At 37.1% G+C, this 19,938-nt stretch overlaps 1 protein-coding gene and 1 long non-coding RNA gene across 2 annotated transcripts in view; one reads left to right on the top strand and one right to left on the bottom strand.

Annotated features, from left to right (window-relative positions):
* The first annotated feature begins 872 nt into the window (after positions 1 to 872).
* On the top strand, positions 873 to 7,997 carry LOC139132497 (uncharacterized). The gene is made up of 4 exons (XR_011552326.1): positions 873 to 1,234; positions 1,833 to 1,900; positions 7,277 to 7,414; positions 7,925 to 7,997. It is a non-coding gene; the product is annotated as an uncharacterized lncRNA (long non-coding RNA).
* Positions 7,998 to 16,315: 8,318 nt separating this feature from the next.
* Positions 16,316 to 19,938, bottom strand: part of LOC139132498 (probable methyltransferase-like protein 24) — an 8,092-nt gene continuing 4,469 nt past the window's right edge. Inside the window, exons 3-4 of the mRNA XM_070698820.1 lie at positions 17,940 to 18,105; positions 16,316 to 17,636 (exon numbers count right to left, since the gene is read on the bottom strand). Of these exons, the coding sequence (XP_070554921.1) occupies positions 17,337 to 17,636; positions 17,940 to 18,105 (466 nt within the window). The 3' untranslated portion in view covers positions 16,316 to 17,336. The remainder of the gene's footprint in view (positions 17,637 to 17,939; positions 18,106 to 19,938) is intronic.

The raw sequence follows: 19,938 nt of genomic DNA on the forward strand, positions 1-19,938 counted from the left end.
TTGTGAAAGATAATGTGGTACTTTTGGTGAAAATACAGGCAATTATTCAGAATGCAATTAGTTCCACAAACTTGGTAAGGAACATGTAAGAGTAGTGTTAGTTATCAAATGCTTCATTGCACCATGATTGGATTTGTTTAAATGGCCAAGTTCTTGTCAGTTTTCTCAGGAAATTGCAAACTGTACACTATTTTTACGTTGACAGTTTGCATCAACATGGCCTAATTAAATTTGAGGTTTAAAAGATACAAATTTTTGTGCATGTCTCTCAAACCACTGAACTTTAATAGTAAACTTATATGTACTTATAGGTTTTCCTAACACAAGGCTAGACGACCTTCAATGCTGGCAAAATTCTGGTGCCACAATGAATGACTCTGACTCTGTGAGCTGGAAAATTTCAGTGAAATCCTAATATATTTCACAATTATATTGGCAATGGGAGAAGTGGGCCTGAGGAACGCACATGCATGTACTGTAGAAGCAGAGGTGCAATGTTAAAAGAAAATGTACCTTGGTAATTTGGAATATTATACCATGTATGTCTGTATAATTACACCATGGAGTATAAAAAGACCTGGACGGCGATGCTGAATGTGATGGAAATGAAAATGTTTACAGTTGAATGTCTGTTGATCAAATGGACATGCCTAAATTTACAAAGTGTCCCTTGGCATAATACATATTTCAAAGTAACAATCCCCTCCCCCCCCCCTTGCCCAAGGACTCCTCCCTTGCTATTTGAAGATTGAGCTTTACTGGTCAATGTTTGTTTGATTTGAACCACGGAACTATAAAAAGGGTGTTTGGATAAAGATTACAAACTTGACATACCTTTGTATAGGTAGCGAGCCCAGTCACTGAGGGCGCCTATTCTGGAACAATGTAAACAAACGTAAAATAGTTGTATGCAATCCTCTGTGAGTATGTCCCAAAAATGTAAATCCAACTTAGAAATAGTTCCTTACACATACCAACATCCACTGGATGAAAACCTCTACAGTAAAATGCGCTTGTACAGAAAGCTTGGTCAGTACATATCGAACGACAAAACGCACCAATCGTACATGGAAGCTGCCATATTGGGAAATTACGACGTCTCTGAAGGAAATCGCGCGAGATTTGGAATGGTCAGTGGAGGTGCGTAACAGCAAGTAAACGACGTCATTTGATCTCCCGTAAACGATGGAAGTGAAATTTCGTCCAACGAAGCCAAATTGCCGTAGTTTTTTAGGTAAGTCTGAAAATGATGATATACTGACTCATTTATTTATCGATCCGTAAGCGTAGACGAACGTCAGACGCTATGTAAAGGACAAATTAGGTTATTCCCCTTCCATTGACATCGAAAGGAACATGATCGGTGATTGCGCATTTCAGCGCCAGTCAAATTTCCGGCGATGGAACACTTTGCGAACAAAAGAACATCGGTAGGGCAGGCAGAACTTTCTGATTTACATGACAATGCCATCTGAAGTACAGCGAGGAAAGTTGTATAGATGTACCCAAAAAATGAAAGCTGTGCAAGCAGATGTGAAGTATTGGCGCCAAATTTTATGTTAATATTTGCAAATGATATGCAAATGAAGTCATTATAAATACAATGATGCAGAAATTCTTTTCTCACATCATATGAAGACAGCTACATGTATGCATGTGTACCAGTGAGTGTTGCATAAACTTCATTGCAGATACGAATAGTTTTTCAAAATTGCAAGCAGGTAAGTAAACGTGTACTGGATATCTTATAAGGAATATACGATGCTGAATGTCTTATAAACATGTTATAATTTTTGTGGAACTGATGGCTACATTTTTGGATCACATTATAGGAAGATAAGTGTGTACTGCTTTGTGAAGACGTAGACTGGGTGTGGTCTGTCAAAGTTACTGAACTGTGGTAAGTAGACATTCAAACCACACAAATCACAAGCCTACATTACAACCTCTAAAATATTTGTTAATCAGTGCCTGACAACATAATTCAAACACAACTGTGTTGTCGCTGCCAGCAACCATATTTGGGTTGCAAGTGAAATATTATTTGAATGTTACATATCTAAGTTGCATGTTGTTCACCCACCTTGGAAAATCCAGGCTTTGGGAAGAACTTTTGCTTTAGTTACTTTACAATTGAAATCGTTAAATTGCAAAATAATTTAAAATGTACAGTTGATGTTCCTGTCACACTAAAATACTATAAATATAATAGTAATAGTTATGTATTCATGGGAAAATGTACTGTGCTTCATACAAACACATTTGTATGTGCTTTTCCTTTTTAATTTATTATAGGCTGAAATGAATCCCCAAAATAACCTCCCAATGGTAATTCACAGACAAACCCATGCCAGCGGCAAACACAATAGTCTCTTCAGGAGAAATATGTTGCACAAAATATTATCTGATGCTGAAGTAAATGGCCACAAAGAAGAGAAATTGTTTTATTATGTACATTTACTGTTTCATAGCAGTTTAGGCGATGTCATATGCCTTGTCATTGAGAAACTTTTTACCAGATCTTTTGATACTGACATGGATTTAAAGTTAATGAAAGAATTTGAAAACGATGAAGATATTGAACTTTCTATTGTGCATATTGCTCATGCTGTAGAATCGTATGTGACATATCACAAACATCTACTCCTCAATTATATTCCATGTTTATTCAACAAATTTCAAAAATTTTATCTCACATCCAATTTTGGACTTGCCAACTTTGCTTCGGATTCTGGTTTTTCAGGCGTTTCCACCGACTCTGATCATTTGTAGAGTTAAAGAATTGATTTTTTTTCTGCAATATTGTTCATTAGAAATAAAGTGAAAATTATCATGTACTGGTAATACTTACATATGTTGAGTTTTTTCTTTATTTTTTCATTACTTTACAAATATTTAGTTTGTCAGTGTTCAGTGTGTTAGTTATGATGTTGAAGCCCTGTAATTTTGAGTTTGTATGCTGTAACCGCGTGACATGTACTGTGTTTTGACATGACAATTCAATTTTTGTAAAAGTGTTTACAAAACATACGTATATATCTGTATTCCTACAACATCACCAAACAATGAATGCTGCGTTTATTTTCTTGTCATTTCTTCAATTATTTTGTGTTATTTCTTTTGTTTTTTTTTGTTTACTTCTTCAGTATTACCAGTACATAATGGCGTCACATTGCCAGGCATTCACCAATGAGTTCATATTAACCAAAATAAAAAATGAAGGAATATCAGACACAGCCAAATGGTTATACGATGATGCTTCAAAAACCTACTGCCAATGTCAAAACTGCACAGAAACTGCATACAATTATTCTGAGAACATGGAGTCATATCAAAAATCATTACGAAGACTTGTGGAGAAAAACAAAAAATTACAAAAAAGTCAATCTCGTGCTAAGGGAGCTTCTATATATCAAGCCTTTCTTTGTGAGAGATATCAGCGACCACTAAAAAGTGAATTGGAAAGTCAAAGAAAAAAACAAGTGGCCCTTTTGCTCCGGAAGATAACCCAGCTGTAGTAACAGAAACTTTACGCAATGTAACAACCAGTCTTGGGCAAGAAGTCCATGAAATGCAATCCACGATTGACAACATGCAAACCCACATTAGTGAATTAGAAGTGGACCTTGACAGCATGTCCCAAAAAGCCATAGCCATGCATACCAAACACAGAACAAAAACACAACAGCTAAAGAGGGTTTCTGCACGCGAAGAATACTGGCGAGCCAAATGTGCCAAATTGGAGTTTGATGAAAATGATGAAACTGATAATAACACTGATGTCATTAATGAGCTGAAACATCGTATAAGTTGTTTGCAGGAAGAAAATGACACTCTAAAATCTTCAGTCAGTAATACAGCCTTCCTGTTCAATGAGCACACCCGCCAATTCACAACAGATGTGCACGTTTGTGTGTACTCTTTGTTGCAACATCATGTTCCAAGTAAACATGTAGGACCTGTCATTGAAGCCTGTCTGAAACTGGTAGGGAAGACCCCTAACAAAACACCTTCATCGTCTACAGTTGACAATTGGAACATAGAACGCACAATACTGGCACAAACTCAACTAGCAGAAGATTTCACACACAAACCTCACACAACTTTACATACAGATGAAGCTTCAAAATATGGCAAACAATATGGCGCCTATGCTGCTCGGGATGAGGTTGGAGCTTATCACATCCTAGGTTTACGAGATATGGCGACTAAATCGGCACAGGATACACTTGACACCTTGAACACAATCTTGGAGGACCTGGATCACATCTCTAAATCCACTACAAACGCCACATCCAAACACATCATCTCCAATATACAAAACACAATGAGTGACCGTGCAGCCACAGAAACAAAATTCAACACACTGTTACAAGAATATCGTCTCACAGTTTTGCCAGACATGTGCCTAATTACACCAACCTCGATGAATGTACCCCGATCTGCAATAGACAAGGTCAACAACTTCTTTTGTGGACTTCACACACTTGTACATATGGCCGAGGTTAGCCAGAAGGCTATACTGCAAGCTGAACAAGCCCATTTTGAAGAGCAGATCCCAACAACAGCATCAGATTTGAACCGTACAGGAGAACCAGGAACACTAAGACTCATCCGAACTGCTTCAAAAACCTTTGCACGTAGGGGAGACGAGAAGAATGGTAGGCATGGTCCTTTCAAAACCTACATCCACAAGTTTCCTGAAGGAAAACAAAATGCACTCACTACCTCTGGCACCATTTCGTGGCAACAGATTCAATATCCTGTTCTTCAATGCAGCGCACATTTATTTTCTCAAGTCACAAATGACACAGTTCTTAGAAGACACTGGAAGTGAAGGCAACCGTTTGTTAAGTTCAGTTCATCATGAGTTTCTACCAATGGGAAAGTACTTCAACATGACAGAAGGCATGGCACTTGCAACAAGAAGCGTCGAAAAACACAACAAGCAACCAGAGAGAATGTTTGCCTACCTTGATCACCTACTTTCTGTTAAACCCAACATAACCACCCTCGCTTCAGAAGCTTACATTATGTTTGCCATGAACAACACTCAAGAATGGTTGGAAAGTAAAAATCCACAGGAAGTACAGAAAATTGTAACAGATGCACAGAAACAAGTTGCCAACACATGGAAACAGTTCCACAACAGAGAACAAAGTATTCACACCATACGTCACACTCGCCAACAACAACTCATCCAGCAACGTCTACAAACTAAAGCAAACAAGCTTGCAGCCCTTCAGAAGCAAACCCAAGATATTGTTTATTATGGCCTGTGGCAGACCAGCAACCAAGTTGATACACATTTGGCAACATTACCCAACAAAAATACCAAACTACAGGCACTGAAAGCACAATTAAGATTCCGGAAAAACCTCCTCAAACAAACATGTACTGACAGGGAAGTGTATAATTTCTCAAGGCAGTCTACTACCAACCCCAAAAAACGTATCCAGCTTACAGTTCAGGAACTAACCACACAAGTAAAGAAACTCATACAAGAAGCAAGTACTGTACCAACATCACCTGATCAAAATAACATACTACTTGGAAGGAGAGTGCGCCACCGCTTTAACACTTTCACTGCGTAATTAATTTTTATACGTGCATTCCTGTGCGTAGTTTTCTATGGAAATACGGCCTTATAAATATTGATGTACATGCATAAGCTGTATCTTTGTAATTATAAGAGTATTCGGGACAATTTTTCAGTGAGTATTGCAATATGACAGAGCATCATAAAAATGAACAAAATGTCATGTGACACACCTAGAAGGTCACGTGATCACGGCGGCCATATTGGATTTTACACAAAAAAATAAAAAATGTTGCATTTTTTGTTATTTCAATATATAAATGTATTTTTTTTCAGTGCAACACTTTAAAAATTACTACTTACATTTTATTAACTCAAATTCAGTAGGGGGAACACATACTCTAAAAGATTTCCCACATAAATGAGGTTAATATGCATATTTATTACAAGTTCATCTTCGAACAACAGGTATCATCTGACATTCAAAAGAGAGCTATATTATATATAAGCTTATATACTGGTAGATAGTCCGATGTGTAATTGTCATTGATGGATTGATATCGTACAACATCCACAGGATACACCATCAACGTTTGTGACGTCGTTCACAGACCTTTTGTCGCACTTTTCTCTCAGCATGCTCAGCTGGCCTACCTTCCTGTCTTGCTTGCAATGTCTGTCTTTGCTCAACTGGTTTGGGAACATATTCAAGTTCGGTAATAAAGTTGTAATTTGAAATTTGACTTCCGCTATCTCCGTCGAGTTCAGTTTCACGATCACTGACAATTCCACTATCACTGTCTAGAAAAACATGCTAAAGGGCTCAGTCTGTGTGAAACTGTGCCCGCGTCGCCATTTTTAAATATCTCCTGACAGAAAACAACAACTGATCACTCGATCCTTACAAATTACGGCGGAGAAATGAGCGAGTATGGCGGCATTTGTTTACAAATTTGGCGCGCATGCTCATTTAGGTTTGACCTCTACCTCGTACGCTTAGCTAGGCTTGAGGAAATAGTCAACAAACATGATTTAGATCAGACAAAGCCAACGTATATCGAACGCATATAAACGCGTACGTTCTTGGCGCGTTTACGCGCCTCCCGCAGTCTGGCCGTTGGCGCAGAATGCGCCCTCCCGCGGTGAAAGTGTTAAAGATGACTGTAATGAATACACTTGGTACACTGGAAAGGTTATTTAACAGGTAAAAGAGCACTTTGGCACATACACTGGTCATAAAGTCGTGTGTAATTAGTCTTTAATGTGGCCAATACATAAAAACTCAGGATATTAACACAGAATGAAAAGTATACACCCTTTCATACCACACGATAAAGTTAATGACCACGCTGTCTTGTGCTGTCTTGTGCTGTGTTATACTATGGTGTAAACTAATGTGTTTCCAGTAAAATAACCATAATATCAATCACATTTTTTTGCAGTAAATGTGCCATGACATTACTTTATGTCACAGGTATGAAAAAAGAACCACATACACATGACATTAACTATTCATTTAATTCCATTTCTTTATTTTAATAATTTTAATAACACACACACACGTATATATATATATATATATATATATATATATATATATATATATATATATATATATATATATATATATATATATATATATATATATATATATATATATATATATGAATTTTGTAAATTCATGATCTATGAAATGTGTGTGTTTGAACATTACTAATCACTTTTATCTGTCTTCAGGTACCCGGCTATCCAGTATGGTATAACATCACTTATGACGCTGACACGGCAGAGGACGGCTCCCCCATTGTATATACATACAGGCTCATGGATGATTATGCTGAAGGTGACCTTCAAGTACTTGTGTAGTAAACGCTGGTAAGAAGCAGGCAATATAAGTTTAAATTTACGTGACAATGCACAATCAACAGCTGTTACAATTCACAGTTGTTTGCTATTGTATTCTACATCACACACACACACACACACACAGTCACAGAGATACACACCCCTGCAAACAAAGGCATTTTCTTTTAAAACTATAAAATAATGTAATAGTTATAGGACAAAGGTTTTTGTGTCATAAGTATGAAGTGGTAGGTGTAGAAATGTTTTTTTTTTATGATTTTTAGGTTTAAAACACAATTTCATACTTCAAAAGTCTTATTTTTGTGATTCTTCAGGTTAAGAACCTTCACATTTACAAAATTGACCCTGAACAAGACTTCATAGGTGGTAATGAATACTTCCTAATATGTAAATTTTTAACGCTCATTTGCATATCAAAAGACGGCCATTTTGGAAATTTGTCAGAATGTTCAGGCCAAATACAACATTTTAAGTCAGTGTTTCTCACTCATTATGCCTTAAAATCCTTTCTTTTTTCAGATCCACAGACTTACGGGACCAAACTTCCAGAAGAAGTTGCCTTATTCCTAAAAAGTCCATTAAAAAATTTCCACTGGGATAGCTAGATGGAAGGCACGTTACTACATTCCTGGCCGGCCGCAACAGTGAACCAAAGTGGTCAAATTCCTGAGATGAACAAGTGTGTCGGTTACATACACGCTGTTTAAAGTCACGATTCGACTGTGGTCAAAAATACATGTTGTGTAAGGCGCTTGAGTCTAAAGCCGGCTGTTTTTTCTGCAACTGCACGCCATTATCCATGACCTGGATAAGCAGGTCTGAGCGACGATCCACTGCATGCACCATTGTTACATCACGCACAGTTCACTGCATAAGCTGTCGCCTTGAAGACTGGTCGAATAAATATTGAATTGTGCGAATCTTTGACGATGGTATGATACGCAGCATGGTCCCTCCACAGATCGTGCACGCAGCCACTGTACATGACCACGGTCCCTCCACAAAAACCGTGACATAACTTGTGCGTTCCGCCGGTTTCTGTGTGTGTGTCGAGATTCGGTTCATATTTACCTTTCACCTTAGTGAAGGTCAAGGGTCGGGTAGTCCATTGTAAAAAGGGAAGGGCAGTAGGGATAAGATCTTGTACTGCCTGTTAAGCGTTAGGTGTGCTTTTCTCTCTTGAGTATAATTCTATTGTATATCACTTACAATCACTACTGTGTTTTCGTCCTGTGATATAGTTTCAGCTTTAAGATTGCAATATTTTTTCTGGCGTCATGGCACAAGGAACTGACCCCTGCATATTTTAATAGTATATACAGTTACGTCACAACACACCCAGCTTACATAGCAAAGCATGCACAGCTGCACTCAAGGACAAACAAAAAGCGGCTGCGAAGATTCTTTTGAGTGTGAGAGTAGGAGCGAGATGTCTCAACCATGCCGAAATGCGATGTTTGACTTAGTTTGCTACCTCCATCGTTTGACTCAGGTCACCGATCGTTACTGCACCGGCACGCACCCGCACACGGCAGGTACTTTTCAATGGAGGTAATCCCCGGAGGTAATCCCAGCGCGTTGGACGATCTGCCTCAAATCATATGAACGTTGTACTTATCGCGGCTAATAACAGCAGCAGCTTTACAAAAGAATGCAATGCAACAATCTGCAATTGAGACGAGAAGGAATACCCGACAAGCTGTAACAAAACATCGGATGAAACAGTTGAAGGTATAGGCCTAGGTCATCTATTTTGAAATTTGAAGTTAACAATGGTGCAAGGAGAAACTCATCATTTACACAGGGGGAGAGGTGCGGTTTGAGGTGTACCCATCTAAGTTGAGCTTGAAGTTTCCAAAATGTTGAGTAAAAAGGGGGTACCTTTAAGATACTTCACTAATAATATTATAAGTAACATATGCTTACTCTAGCAATTTTGCATTTTACTTTTATGAACCAAGTGTCTGTGACATCCAAAAACATTAAGGGACACTGTTGCATGAATATTCTAATGCCATAAAATTGTAGGTAAAATAATTTACTCCTTGTCAAGGCTTTGAACAAATTAAGATGAACACTTTGATAGTTTGTCAGGCCAATGCATGTTTATTTCCTGCATATAATTTATTCTATTTCAAACTAACAACAGCTTGGTAATTTTACTCCAGTGATATGAACAATGGTGGTTGTCATTACAATTGATATGTTACAATGCTTGTCATGAATTTAGTGGAAATTTTGACCCATTGTCATAGCAAGCATACTAAAATATTTGTAACTGCATTGGTGTTAATTGAAACACGAGGCTTCAAATGGAAAATAATAAGTTAACACACTGGAAAACGTTTTTACAGGTGTACAGGGAAACAAGATGTGTTGAGATGGACACGCATTATTTATGTCTTTACATTGCAACAGGCATGAACGTGCAAACATACGCACATCATAGTCCCTGTATGTACATATGTACATATTTGTATATTCACACGCGCAAATGTGTTCATAGACATGTAGTACAGACAGACAATGAGAAGACAATGATAGAGTGACTGTGTACAGGCATATAGTGTAGCTCTGAAAAATTGTGCAAGTTTTTCTGTGCAGCACACTTGCATACATGAATTCGGGGAATGTGGGTTGAAGTCCTACGTGGGTAATTCAAGCCCCCCCCCCAAAAAAAAAAAAAAAAAATTTACAGTGTAGAGACACTCAGATGTAGTTGTGTGACTTTTCTCATTAAGTTCTACATGAAATTTCCTCACTACACAACACCGGGGAAACTGCCATATTACAAAACACCTTCACTTACATGCAGTACAGAAAGACAAACTGATGACAATGATAGGAGGGAGTTTGTACAGGCATACTTTTACAAGTAGCTCTAAGAAATTTTGCAGATTTTCTGTGTAATTAACAGAGGACACACAAGCTGATATACAAACACGTGCATATATGTAGACTGTACATTACCAAAACTGGGGAAACTGTTTAACTTGAAAGAGATACAAGAACTTAATTTAAAAAAAGGTTTTTGCTGGAGTAGTTGTAATGTACAGTCTATATATATAAGTGTTTGCATGTTTGCATCTATAGATGCATCCGTATCTGTTGCACACTGTAATACACTACTTATACATGTATGTAAAATGCGATATATATGTGTGTGTGTGTGTGTATATATATATATATATATATATATATATATATATATATATATATATATATATATATATATATATATATATATATACACTCACACATACACCAGATTTATACAATGTACATGTACATGTATACAGACAATGTACACATGCATCAGTATCTGTTGCACATACACATGTACATAGACAAGAAGCACAGACAGACATGATGGAGGGACTGTGTACAGGCATACATGTAGCTCTGAAAAATCTTGCAGGTTTTCTGTGTAATCAACAGAGGACACACAAGGTAATATAAAAACACATGCATATATATATATATATATATATATATATATATATATATATATATATATATATATATATATATATATATATATATATATATATATATATATATATATATATATATATATATATATATATATATATATATATATATATTGCAACTGCATATTCTAACTCAAAAGAATGTTGAAACACCCACTATTTAGCTTGTCAACATAGCATCTATATTTGTAAAATGCAATGTTATTTATTACATTTTAATTCTATTCCGGACCAGAATTCATTTGTCAACAATGGCAATGAGTTTACACATGTACAAGCTGAATTGACAGGCTTAAAACCCTGCATGCAAACATACTTATGGGAGTAAGACAAGACAATCTGGCTGAAATTTGGTAAAAGTCATCAACATTTAGCATTTCTGGGCCTTTTGTACATTTGAATTCTAGTCTGCACCAGAATTCACTCTTCAATAATGCACTTTTTACATGTACATTTTCAGTTAAACATGCGTGTTCAGGCTGAAATGACAAGCTGAATACTGTGTATCTTTAATACCTAGAAATAGAACATTGCAATAAAAAAGAAGAATAGTAAAAACCATCACAATTTACAGTTCTGTACTTTAAATTTATCTTCTGATTGAATATGAAAACACCTGGTGATCAAAAGATAGAAGTTTCAAATACTGATATACTATTGGATGGCACTGTATATATGTAGATTTATCCATGTTTGTAAAGAATTTAAGAGAATGTAATTACATATTTTTTAACATTCTTTGAAACCACGTTTGTGACAGTTTTTCAAAGTTTTTCCTTTATATTCTTTAATATCACTTTCCATTCAGGTGTGGACAAATATATAATTGTTCAAAGGTCAAATGAGAAAGTCTGTGTCAAAGCAGACATTATAATTATTAGACTTTTAGACACAGAGGATAGATTACTGCTTTTGCACATGATAAGTGGTAGGGTGGAACTTTGTCATGCAAAAACACTTGAAGGGTCATGCTTTTTTGTAGCATCACTTTGAAAAGATTTACCATCCATAGTAATTTCAGTCCAGTCTTTACAAAGATACAAATGTATGTTGTTAATATTTTCTATGTATTTGCAATGATTTTCTATAAATGTATGTAGCCCTGTAAATTTGCATAAATCTTAATAGTCCTATGTGTTTGTAGTTTGTATGATCTTATTTCTGTCAATTTTAATTAAAAAATACGTTTATTTTAACGAGAAATGCATTATCTCTCCCGTTATATGTATTCAATAGTGTAAGCTCTATTTTTATTTTAAAGTTATTTATGCACTGCTACACATGGTAAAACCACAACACTCATCAGTAAATTTTTTGTCACTTGAAAGTGAACAGGTGACATGAGCTTAAGTTCAACTCCACGCTGCCCTGGAAGATATCCCATAATGCATTGCTGTAAGTCCAATGCTGAAACCGGAAATCAGCTCATTTGGCGTCAAGACACCAAGGCAAACGGATCGGCTTCTCTCATCCAGTCTTGCTGTATGTGGCAAGCAATTGCGATAATCACGAATGCCTTATTCCCAAAATCAGTAAATGACATGCTATAATCCATCCCCACTTCAGTGACACACGTTCCCTAGTCAGTAAATGACAATGGGGCTGCTTGGGTACCCCAGGCCTCCCACAAGTATTACGCGGCGTGCACAAGTATCAGGTTGTTGTCGCGAATTCGAAGCAAGCATCTTTTCTCACAGAAACAAGTTGCATAATGTACTCAGTAAAACGTTGGTACATGTAACATAAAAAGTGACTGAAGGTCAAAGTGACTAAGGCACCGGGATTGATCTGACCACAAACAACAACAAGAGGGTGTGAATACTTGGGTCGAAACGGACAGGGGTCGACGTTACCTGGTGCCCCGGCCCCAAGCTGCAGGCCTGGCTATGTAAGGCGTCCACATTTTAGAAAATCACTAAAAGTAGGCAGAAATAAAGCCCCCTTACGTCAAAATGCTAGGGGTCGATAGGGGTTGGCTGACAGTTTGACACATTTCGTACCATTAAGATTCGAATGATACTACATTGATTGGGTTGACCATACGAATTTTACCAAAAAACATCCTGGGAAAAGTGAATGCATGGGATGTTTGACCAAACTTTACAAAGCATCAATTTTTTGATCAAAAAATTCATGCGTAGAACTAATGAAAATTCGAAAAACATACCACTGCCTTGAACATCAGGCAATAAAACATCGCTAGCGTGAAAATGAGTTTACTCGAAAATACATAGTGGCTCTTAAAATAAGTTTGAAAATTTAGCGTATTTACCGCTATATCGCTAGACGGCCGTCATTTGTGAAGGGAAGATGAAGTGGTGAATTCTGGGATATCTTCCAGGGTGGTGTGGTTCAACTCGAGCTTCAAAATGTCAACTAAAGTTGAACTTGAACTTCAAAGTGAACAAAAGTTGAATTACCTTAGGCATAGTTGGATTCCAAATATCAACTAAAGTTGAACTTGAGCTTCAAAGTGAACAAAAGCTGAATTACCTTAGGCACGGTTGGATTCCAAATATCAACTAAAGTTGAACTTGAACTTCAAAGTTAACAAAAGTTGAATTACCTTAGGCACGGTTGGATTCCAAATATCAACTAAAGTTGAACTTGAACTTCAAAGTGAACAAAAGTTGAATTACCTTAGGCACGGTTTGGAATCCAAATATCAACTAAAGTTGAACTTCAACTTAAAAGTGAACAAAAGTTGAGATGGCGAAGGCAATTGAACCATGGGCTTTCTAAATGTACACTTTTGTCAGCTGACAAGCTTATTGGACAGAAATTTTGTAAAAAATGCACAAAATAGAGGAGTTGCTTCATTTAACATCCAGTTTTAGCAAATTATAATGAAAAATGAGAGAAAATAATTGTAGAGGATTTTTCCTTTAAAAATCTGCAAACTACCTTGAGCAATTTGATGCATGCAATTTTTCTTTGCAAAAATGTAAGTACAGGTGCGTTTCATTATTTAAAAAAAATTTATTTCAGAGAAAATAATGAGATGTGTTTGTATCTAAAATGTGCAAATTCATTGGTCAGTTTTTTCCTTCATTTTCATGCCATTCACAAGAGGTAAATTTATGTACATCACCAAAATTATTTTTTTTCTCTGTGAAAATGGAAATTGTATCTTTGTGTCAAAATATGGCAATCTTGTCAAATGCAAAGAAAATTAAAGTTATTTAACACAAATTCAAGAATTCACAATTTTGGAGATAAATTATCCAAAACAAGCAATCAAATGCCGCTACTTTTCCATTTTCACATGAAAATTGAGAAAAACCTGACTTTTTCGTAAGGTGGGAACTCTTTTTCGTTCTGTTATAGGCTGATTTTCAGGTTGCTTTGATTTTGTTCTGGTTTTTGGGCAAACTATTTCCTCCAAAAACTAGTTTGTAAGAGGGTTTTGTTTTGTTTTTGTTCTTGTTTTAGCATCATTATTATATTTTGTGCACAGTGCAATGAAAGCATTTGTTCTTAGGTTCATATCAAAGACACATGTCAACAGCATATCACTGATAGTTACTCAACAGGACTGTCAATGCAACTCTATAAAGTACTACAAAAACAAGACAGAGAAACATTTATTTACTGCAAGAGTATTTATTTGAAAATTTTAATTCATATTGTTGTATATGTTCATGGTGTTGTGAAATATAATAAAGATACTGCAATATGACTTAGTGTTTTTTTAATTCAGATCCTCAGGCATGAAAATCAGTACAGATTTACTGGAATGACAATACTGACTAAATTCAAGGTATCTCTTTCAGAAATATCCAAACTACAGACCTTTAAGATGCATCACCAAATTGACTAATCACAGGACCAGGTTACTTTCCCATGTGACCCAATACATGTATCACCTTAACAAAAACTTATTATACATTCTTGGCAACCCTAGCCTCAAAATTCTTTTTCTCTCTAGAACACATTTGTTATTGTACTCTACAATATCTGATACATGCAACATTTATTTTAAAATGGGATCAAAATCCTAAATATTTTCATGGCCTAATTGAAAACAGATGTTGCACAACCTCACCCAGTGGCTGTACTCAGGGGATCTACATCGGAAGTTGCATGTAAATTGTAAAGGAAAAGAGAAACCCTAGTCATTCACAAACAACACTGTATAGTTGAATCACTGGAACTGTCTCTCGAATCCACAGACAATACAAGAATTAATCATACCACACTTGACTTGGCCTGGGCAACTACAATGTCATAATACGACTTATAGTTATCATCATCTTTATTTCCCCTCTTATCACTTAACATCGAACCCAGTTTAAGTTTGAACCCATCTAAAGTGCGGTACGTACCCACTGACTGTTGATTTAATTCGTATACTGCCACTTGACGTAGCCGGCCCTGCGTACGAGGCTGTGTGTTCCTGGCGTTACACGGATGGGAGGCCGTATAACGCCGGGAACACACACCATCGTACGCAGGGGTACCACTTCACGCAGCTGAACGCTGTGATGAAACTGCGGAAAATTAAAGGCTGTATTTTTTTCAACTGTAAGAATTCCTTCGCGAGCTGTTCTAAAAGTCACCATGTATAAGCTCATTATATTCTTGGTACGTATACAAAGCTAAAAAGTCGGAATTTCCCCGAATAGAAGTAGGCCGTCACGCATGTAAGGAAATATCGAGTGTCCCCCGATGTCCCCATGGCGCATCGGTCATAAAATGTTGGCCTTTGTGTCCATCAATTATTCATCGACAGTGTTGTTCACGTTGGATGCAAAAATCAGCCAAAAAAGACACTGTACGGTGGATTTGAATATAGCTGAATGAAATCATGTATATTCTGACAGAAAGATCATGGCGGAAACCGTGAGAGGACCGCTGAAAGTATTGCGTAAAATCTACCGGAATTTCGAACTTTGCACCCTCGCTGGTAGCCATGACGTTGACTGAAAAGTCCAAGCTGTTTCTGCTTCCAAGCTTTACCCGAAAATGACTCGCCATCGCCTTTACACAAGAGCCTAAAGCACCCGGTGTGGGACGCTTGGCCTGAGAAAAATCCATTTTGGTGTTCAATGGGTCGCTTATGCAAATATGAATATGCGCATGCGCAGTGCTCCAAAATACATATCTAAATTAAGAGGGAACACGATGGGTGGCAATCGTAAACTCTCATTTATAACCCCAGACAGAGCTAGTTTTGCCTTAAATTCTGTCTGTATCAAGTATCCTTGATCATCACTAAAGTAGCTATGGGTGTATTTATTACCGTACCACTTCGTAAACACATCGCCAGTCTTTTAGAGGGAAGCCAGAATATTTAGGACAAACGAATCCAGTGAATTGCAGCATCTTCAAGCTTAACTGTATAAATTGCAACTGAGTGATGCTGGCCAACATTGCTACTGCTACAAGCAACAAAATAGTCTGAGACATACAAAAAGTTAATATTATTGTTAACTTTATTAAATTAGCCTGTAGGCTGTTTTGCACAAGAGCTTTTATTCATATCTGTATTTAGCTCAGGTTTAGCATGTGCTGGATACGCCGTCCGCTACTAAAATCAGATTAGCTGATTTGCTACCAAACCCGTTCCGACTAATAACCGCAATGTAATAAGCAAACTTCAAGAACCAATTCCTGCGACAAAAGAGATAAAATCTTCAAAGAAAATTTTAAAAAGGCATTAAATCAGTTATTTGGACGACCTCCTGCGGAACACTCATTGCCCCACTTTTAGGGAATGCAAATCACAAACAAATGACGAAACATGAGATACTTGTACTTGTCTTTGCTTTTGTACAGACCCCACTCTCTTCCAAATATTATATTGATGCAATTGAGTGCAATAATGTACCCCGTCCCGGCCCATAATGGACGAAAGCCAACTTTGCACAACATTATGTATGAAGCAAAGCCGAGTACATTATGTCCTGCAAAGATTGTTTGAGTAAATTATTAGCTGGGAGAGGGTATATTGTTGCTATTATTTTGTAGTTTTGGCAATGCAATTGAATTTGTAGACGTCGAAAACATCTGGCCCACAACGCTAGATAATCGGATACATTATCAGTAGTAATCTTAGGGTATGAAGCCACGAAATTCACTTGTATTGACAAACTATAATTTCATGTTATCCATTTGAAAATGAAGGGCACATTAACACGGTAATGTCTTTAGAGTGCAGGTGTTTTAAAAACGATGCATTTGATCTGAACTTTGCAGTGAAGGAGAATGTCTAGGATTTGTTTATAGAGATCAACCAAATAATGGCTTCGGTTGATTTATTTACGATTTCTTTTCATAAAATCAAGCTTAAACAGTATTTGCAATTGCATGCACAAAGCCATCACAAGACCGTTTATAAAACAAGAATTGTTTTTGTTCTAGGATTGTTATGACGTTTCTTCCATAATTTCCATGCAACACTATCTTCTATTTACAAAATACTAATCTTGATAATGTTGCTATTTTTTGTTTAGAAACTTTGTGTTGACCAATGCAAGTTCAAGTAGCTGGTGGTGGACACCAGCGCTCGGTCCATAGTCATGCAACGGTGTATATTTATTTTCATTTACAAACCACAATTTAAACCCAAACTCTTGCTTTAGAGTCTTGAACATTTCAGAAATCGGTAAGTATGCCTTCCCGGGATGGACTTCTAAATCCAGTTGTTTGATATTGCCGAGTACACCATTCTTCAGTAATTGGGGTACAACCTTCAGTTCGTCACCTTCGATATCCATTTTTAAAACGTCAATGTTTTTCTGTAAGTATATGAAGGGGAAATTGTTCTTAAATTATTGCATTTCCCAATGTGGTAGTAGAATTACTTAATTTTCTAACCCCGTTAATAACTCTTATTGTGAAAAACATTGTTCCTGAGGCTGTCTGAAGTTCAGTTTAGAGACGTGTACGTTGCTTTGATTGACCTTTCGCGAGTTTCATTGCTTGAGGGCGTCCTTCATTGCACTGGAGCTACACGAATAGGTAATAAAGAACCCATGACTTCACAAATTTGCTTAGCGACCTCAGTTCTTATAAGAAAAAATCGTTGCAGAAATTCTCACCTCTTCATGATGTAACATCTTCTTGATCGATGACAATGTTCTACATTTTACCGTCTTGTTCCCTCCTTTAGGAAACTTTGGGGCCACGTGATCATCATCCTTGTCGAGAAGTCCAATATCATAAAACCAGATGCGTGCTGAACGCTTATGCTTTTGAAGTCCATTACTGGCGAACATAAGAATAAGATTATTCTTCGAAAGAGATCGTTTTGCTTACGAAGTCACTATATATTGCACAGACCGATTTGATTGCGCAAAGTCAAGGCAGTATGACTCTACTAGCAGAAAGTTTCAGACTTTTTGCTCACAGTTTCCTCAAAGAATATTGAACCTTGCTCTTTCATAACCAAGAATAAAGGAGGGTTCACCGAGCAAGGGTTTGGATTAAGAGTTACAGATCACCAACAAATTTACGGATTTAAATAAAAATAGAAACAGCTGTGAGTGATATTTTTCCCTCATTCTCATATTTATTTTCATCATGAATGGTTGGAGAATGGACGGCAACTCGTTCTGTGTATTTTTGGTGTTCCTGGCTCTGTTGGTACACTTTCATCGATGTGGCGGAGTGTAGACACAGAACAGCCATGGTCATGGTGCATTTCCCTTTGTTTACAGCCGGGAAATCTTGCTGAGCTTGCCTGACCAACAGGTGTCTGCTTATGTTTTGAATGCTAACCTTCCAGTTGATATTTTACGTTCGATACACTCAGACGGGAATGACAATTTTACTGCAGGAACCCACAAGCGAAGGAAAAGAGGTAGGAAGGGTGGTGTAAGACAAAACTGAGACAGCGAAAGTCCAGACTGCCATTACCAACTGTACTTCTAGCAAACGTTCGTTCGTTACGTGCATAGGTCGATGAACTGCAGCTAATGTAAACTACATGAATGAATATTAAAAATCATGTCTGTTTGCTTTCACGGAAACTTGGTTGGATGAACATGTTTGTGATCAAGATTTATTTGTTGATTGTTTTGGTACACCAATCCGTTTGGATAGAGACAAAGAGAAGACAGGAAAACATCATGGCAACGGAGTGTGTTTTTATGTAAATGAGCGATGGTGTAAAACCGTAACTGTCCGTGATGGAATGTGCACACCTGATATTGAGCTATTGTCCATTTCTCTTCGTCCGTTCTACATTCCCAGAGAATTTTCTCAATTGTTTTTCACTTTAGTCTACGTACACCCACGAGCGAATGTATCTACAGCAGTTGAACACATATCAAATAATTTACAGAAATTGGATGCTCCGAAGTTTGTACTTGGTGACTTCATTCATTGCGAATTTAGTAAGAGTGCAAAAAATATCCACCAATATGTTTCGTGTCCTACTCGTTTTGATAAAATACTTGATAGGTGTTATGGTACAGTTCCTGACGCATACAAATCTTTTGCGTTACCTCCTCTTGGATCTTCAGATCACAATGTAGTAATGCTTGCCCCTATCTATAAACCAGTCATTAAGCGGATTCGTAGAGTAACAAAAATCGTGAAGAACTGGTCAGTAGACAGTATTTCTAGCTGACAGGCGTGTTTCGAATGTACTGACTGGGAGATGTTTTATCATTCTTGTATCGATTTAAGGTAGCTACATACATACCTTTAGACACTTTCAGATTTTATTTTTTTCTCAATTGAACACGTCCCAAACCCCAATAAAGTATACATTTTCTGAAAGCCCTGATATAAAGCCCTGATATAGAGCTATCCGACCAAGCACAGTACACGGTCATTATTTGCACATGAGTCACGTGACAAGCGTTTTGCTTAAGCTTCAAAAAACCGGTTTTTCCCGCCTTATGCGAACACGCTGCAAGATTTCCGGTTGGAATTTCTTCATTGACAAGCCTTGACAATATCCTTCAAAACAGTGTCTGCGATTTTCTTTATATGCCTTTGTTTTTTTAATGCGCTCTTAAAGGTGTTAGATGAAGGTGCTTTTCAAGGAATTTTAATTATCACGCCATATAATTTGAATGGAGCCTCCGGGAA

The sequence above is a fragment of the Ptychodera flava genome, chromosome 5 (assembly GCF_041260155.1).
Source record: "Ptychodera flava strain L36383 chromosome 5, AS_Pfla_20210202, whole genome shotgun sequence".
NCBI lineage: Eukaryota > Metazoa > Hemichordata > Enteropneusta > Ptychoderidae > Ptychodera > Ptychodera flava.